At 35.4% G+C, this 5,302-nt stretch overlaps 3 protein-coding genes across 4 annotated transcripts in view; 2 read left to right on the top strand and 1 right to left on the bottom strand.

Moving 5' to 3' along the window:
- Positions 1 to 326: 326 nt before the first annotated feature.
- Positions 327 to 1,920, top strand: LOC117566210 (uncharacterized). Its single transcript, XM_034245748.2, has 2 exons — positions 327 to 493; positions 557 to 1,920. The coding sequence occupies exon 2, from the start codon at positions 566 to 568 to the stop codon at positions 1,586 to 1,588; it is 1,023 nt and encodes a 340-aa protein (XP_034101639.1). The 5' UTR covers positions 327 to 493; positions 557 to 565; the 3' UTR covers positions 1,589 to 1,920.
- Positions 1,921 to 3,441: 1,521 nt separating this feature from the next.
- LOC117566211 (uncharacterized) lies at positions 3,442 to 4,300 on the top strand. Its single transcript, XM_034245749.2, has 2 exons — positions 3,442 to 3,559; positions 3,621 to 4,300. The coding sequence occupies exon 2, from the start codon at positions 3,623 to 3,625 to the stop codon at positions 4,235 to 4,237; it is 615 nt and encodes a 204-aa protein (XP_034101640.1). The 5' UTR covers positions 3,442 to 3,559; positions 3,621 to 3,622; the 3' UTR covers positions 4,238 to 4,300.
- A 592-nt stretch (positions 4,301 to 4,892) lies between these two features.
- LOC117564065 (uncharacterized) overlaps positions 4,893 to 5,302 on the bottom strand; it is a 33,232-nt gene continuing 32,822 nt past the window's right edge. For both annotated transcript variants that reach the window (XM_034242689.2, XM_034242690.2), the window contains 2 exons: positions 5,135 to 5,245; positions 4,893 to 5,069 (listed from right to left, as the gene is read on the bottom strand). In XM_034242689.2, the coding sequence (XP_034098580.2) occupies positions 5,038 to 5,069; positions 5,135 to 5,245 (143 nt within the window). In that variant the 3' untranslated portion in view covers positions 4,893 to 5,037. The remainder of the gene's footprint in view (positions 5,070 to 5,134; positions 5,246 to 5,302) is intronic.

The following is a 5,302-nucleotide window of genomic DNA, read 5'->3' as shown; positions in this document are numbered from 1 at the left end:
GCATTACAGACCATGATATGATGCTGTATGTAACAAAATTAAAAAGTAGCATTATAATAATGAGAATTGATTTCTTCTTAGGAAATAATATAACAAATAACATATGGATGGATTTTTGTACTGATTCATGAATCGAGTTGTCCGATAAGAATATAAATTTTACACATGTTCCAATTTAAATTTCAGAATTTTTACCGACGAAACACGATGTTAGAATGATTTTAATTTAATGAATCACACTTTCAAATTATATTTGCGTAACTCTCAGCAACTCTGCAATAAAATAGTGTGCCCTGTGTTTTTATCAAAGTAAGCAATTATACATACTTAAAGTTCGTAGCAATGAATTTGTCATCTGTCAACATAGGAGCAGTGCAGGCCTAAATTTAAAACATTCATCCCCCCGTAAATTTCGACAAAATAACCATAAAAAAATAGTCTTGCTACTCGAATCAGTGTGAAATTCTGTCAGTCTTGCAGCAAATAGCCCAGGGTAAGTAAAACTCCCATAATTAGAAGAGAGTGTTATTATCAATTGTATTGTATTTGAATGCAGTTAGCAGCAATGGCCAGTTGCGATGTTCAAGCTACTCCGTCCAACGATAAATCGAACAATATTACGGATTGCTCAAAACAAGTCGAAACAACTCAAACAACAGACACACCTTTGCCAAAAGATTCGCCCATAGCCAAAGCAGAAACCACAAATGAAGCAGCCAATATGAATAATGTGAATGTCAATCGTAAAGTTGAAACATCTAGCGTTAAGAGCGGCAGCAATATGCCGCTGCCAACCAAAATTCCGTGTCCCATACATGTAGGCAATGGCTTTCATAATCGGAAATACACGACACTGATGAAGTCGCTGGATAGAAAGAAGGTACTTGATGACAGTTTCAGTAGTACCAGCACTCTGGTGAACACAACGGAGGATTCAGGCGTTCACATGGACTGCTCAACTGTAGATGATGATAATTCGAATTGTCGCGAATTATCGAGTCTTCGGCCGAGCTGCTCAACGCCTCTGCATGGGAACAGCACCGAGACCCTAGCGGCAACCGATAGCTTTCTGCAACTGGAAAAGGACGAGCAGCAGACGCTCCTCGTGCTCCAACGTGCCGTCGCTGAGATGGAGGCGGATGTTGCAATGCATTCGGCGAAGCTTGAGAAGGAAATCCAGCTTGAGGTTGACAAACGACCAGAAGTGAAAGATGAGCAAGTAGACACAACTCCATCAAAGAGTTCGTGTCCATCAGGCTCAGGCGTCCAAGAGCGTAAGCACGTCCGTGTAGAACAACTTCTGGAGGCGGAGCACAACATTGAAATGTTGCACAAGCTTCTCCAACCTGGCAGTGAACTGGTCAATAACGATGCCATTGACTTGCCACAATCTGGCGACGATCTATCCGGATCGGAGCTGATTGCGGCAAGGGATTTGGATGCGACAGAGAGACAGACCAGAAAGGAAATGGGTCTCGTCTACTCCCTGTTGCATATATTTTGTGGCAAAAACATTCGCAAACTGAGCTATCCAATACTATTCTGTGGCATGGCTGTCGGTTTGATTTTTTACTTTCGTAAGGATTAGGGCCACCAAGTAGGGCGAATACCATTACACTAAATACCTTAAAAATTACACAAGCAATAATGAAAAACTTTGCTAATGTGCGGGCAAGCACAACAAAATCGAATTCAAATTGAGTTCTCAAAATTGCATTTATTTTATAATAATTGAAATAAGTCGGCTATACTCAACAAATAGCAAATCTGTCCAGGACGAAAGAAATCTTACATATTTAACTCATCTTTGGAATTTTGAATAACACAAACTAATGTGAACAACACCAAAAATCAACATAATATACACACAAATACATAAGCTTGCGTCATTGTAATAAATATTTCAATCGCAACTATAAATTAGTAATTTTTTTTTAAAAATAAGCCGAGTTAGATATCTTCATAATTGATAAATTCAATTGTTACATGGATTCGAGATTCGAGGCGAATTTCCTTGGCGTCTCATTCATATTACGCCGCATCCATAAAGGTTATTGAAGCAACTTCAAAAGTAAAACTTATAATTTCTGAGTTGACCGTATGACAAGTTTCCTACTAGAAATGTATTGAGTTTGTTGACAAATTAATTCTAAATTTTGCGTTCCTTTTATTTCGGTATTTATCTTAATTCGGCTAAGCTGTAAAAGTTTTTCGACATGACATCCATGGATTCCGTTGTGGTTGCCAGCATTGTGCATTTGATCTTCCGATATGGCTTTAATATGACACCACAATCGAAGCTTCAAACACCTGGGCCATCAATTCCCACAGTCATCGTATTTGTGGCAGTACTGAATATTATCTATGATAATCGATTCATACCATCACGCTTTGATAATGTCCCAGCTGGATTTCGATATACTTTAGAGGTGGTGACATCGATTGTCTTAATGGAATCTGTCATGATATTTTGGATGTCGGTTGAACATTGCGTATTTTTGTTGTCCAAGCATACACTTCTTGGCTTGGAACTTATAAGCAGATCCACCTACAAGCAACATGAAACTCAAATAATTGGCGGCATAACGTATCCACTGTCTGTGGTGATTTTTGTGATAACTTCTCAGACCACTGATCTTCACGTTCGGGTGCTTCAAAATTTTAATGACTAACGATTCAATATAGTTACAAACTGGCTAATTTTAAATGAAGATAAAATATTTTATAAAAAAAACATAAAATAATCGATTCTTCAATTTGTCAAGATACTCTGCAATCTTTGAATTTTAGATTTTTTTAAATACCCCATTCAAATATTTAAAGTGGACTTTATACTTAAAATCATGAATGACAGTCGATACTCATGGGTAGACTGTATAAATCAATTAGCATTTGACCATAAATTATGAAATAAATAAATAAATTGAATAAACCCTATCTTTAGGTTTGCCAAGGATCCAACTGAATATAGTTGGTGGTGCATACTTTTAGGACGGAATAATTTACACCATGTGAATTTGGGTTTGCATACTTTGAAGATGGTGTGCTTAAAACTATTCGTGACGAGTGCAGCATTATTTTAGGATAATTTGTTAATATTATTGTTATTCATACAATCAATGGCAAAAAAGAATAAATTTCTCTGTCGCCTTACAACATGTGAATTTATGGGTGTCGCCCTATCAAAGAGTTGTGCGACTTTTTTAAGCATTTTTTAGCATTCTACCAGACTTTTAGTAGATGTGACAATAATGTGATGGCCTTGAAATCACTTTAATCTTTATTTGTCACGAATACTTTCTTACTTTCATAAAAATATTAGAAAACAGCGTTAAAGAATATGAAAATATATAGTAACAAAAAACAAGTAGCAAGTTAAAGGGATCAAAGTAACATTTTTAAGAATCTTAAAATTCAACCTCAATTGCACGTCAACAACAACTGTTTATTTAGAAAATAGGGTTGCACATATAACATAATAAAGAAAATACTTTCTATAAAGTTTTTATATGTTTTTTAAGATCATTTTTAAATTTTCGGTGTATTTTGCCTTTAACGAGTGAGAATTATTCTAATTTTATTTAATTTGGCTGCATATTCGTTTTCTCATTTTACTTTAGATATGGCCTCATTGGAATCGGTTTTGATAGCCGGATTGTTGCATGTCATATTCCACTTTGCCTTACTTGTAGATCGGCTGAAGGGTCTCGATACGCCTGGTCCCAGGATACCAACAATGATTATATGCGCCGCACTGATGGATCTGATCTATGATTGTCGAATAGTTCCACTTGGATTAAGCAGATTACCGAACGTGATAAAAATTATGTGTGAATGTCTGGTGGCCATGTTATTGATGGAAGTGGGCATACTAGTTATCTGGGAGGCATTGGAATTTTCCATTTATTTAATTGTTCATACAATGGCTCTGAACATTATGTCAGGGGAATTTTATGCCAAGTATGAGACGCTGATTATTGGCGCATTCACGATACCCGTGGCCATCGGCATTTTGATAATGACTAGCAAGGTTACTCATCATTTGCAAGACTTCTATCGCCGCTACCTTGCCCCCAAAACTAATGTATCCCTACAGATGGAAAATACTATGAACTTTTTTGAACGCAGTCCGCAGTATAGACGCAAGAAAATATATGAGGCATTAAGCAAGTACAATACGCCAATGTGGCAGACGCCTTTTGACAGGACTTCAAAGAAACCTAATCTTTGGCTGTAAATGTTTTAATAGTAATGATATTAAACAAGTGAAGTAAATATAAACATAAGCATTTGTTTTTTATTATTAGTTCGGTTTTCTTTTTATACAGTTACATAGGTAAAAGAATTTTATAAAATAATCGTACAATAATTAATTTGCTTTAGTTTTTGTTTTTTATTTAAATTACAAAATAACGACTATATTTGATTTGCCTTTTACAGCACTCGCGAATTTTTCAACAAGTTTGGAAAATAAGTAGATTTATTTATAAAGTAATTATATTGCAATTGAACTCATTTAATACCTTAGAAAGCAAGGTAGCTTTAAGTTTTGTAATTTATATGTGTATATTTAGATAATAATACTTAAGATTAAAACAATTTTATCATTTATTATACTCGTATTATAAGTTCGACTTAATTTCAGTTTAGTTTTCATATTTAAAGAGCACTTCTTGGAGTCACTAATTTAAGATTTTTCTTCCATTCTCTCAATCTCTCTCTATCGAAGGCGGCTTTTAAGCTTTGCATTAAGCCACGTAATTGCCAAAGCTATTGAAAGTTTGAATACAAATGAAAGCCAGCGATTACAGCGATTCAATGCAAAGCTTTCAATTCGCCGCTCTCAATATTGAAACTATTTTTTGTTGTTGTTCGCTTTCAATGAGTATTTGTTTTTCTTTTTTTTGTTTGGGGGCAGTGTTCGAACTTTGCCTCTGCAGTGCCTATACATTTATGACCACATTTTACATTAAAGCAGTTTTTAAAGTTATACATTTTTTAAGTTATTTGTGTGTTTTTTGTTTTTCGTTGATGGTTTTACTGTACTTCGCTATCACTGTCACTCTTTTCTATAAAATAAAAAGTCGATTAATTTATTTAATTGCCACGAGAAGTGAACTTGAGACAAACTCACCTTTCTTGCCCGTGTAAGCGTGACGTTTCAGTCGATCGTATAAGTCTTCTTTAGTTCCGTAGAGCGACGCATTGGACCGGGCCAATGTGCTCATCTTGCCACCATGCAGACCTGTGCGGTTAAACATGTCATCAGTCTCAAGGTTTGATTAAGTCTTTGTGTAATTCT

This window comes from Drosophila albomicans, chromosome 2L, assembly GCF_009650485.2.
Source record: "Drosophila albomicans strain 15112-1751.03 chromosome 2L, ASM965048v2, whole genome shotgun sequence".
NCBI classification, from domain to species: domain Eukaryota; kingdom Metazoa; phylum Arthropoda; class Insecta; order Diptera; family Drosophilidae; genus Drosophila; species Drosophila albomicans.
This window is presented reverse-complemented; position numbering and strand designations above follow the sequence as displayed.

What these genes read in the sequence shown, in the direction of transcription:
- LOC117566210 (XM_034245748.2), top strand. Translation starts at nt 566, where the DNA reads ATGGCCAGTTGCGATGTTCAAGCTACTCCGTCCAACGATAAATCGAAC.
- LOC117566211 (XM_034245749.2), top strand. Translation starts at nt 3,623, where the DNA reads ATGGCCTCATTGGAATCGGTTTTGATAGCCGGATTGTTGCATGTCATA.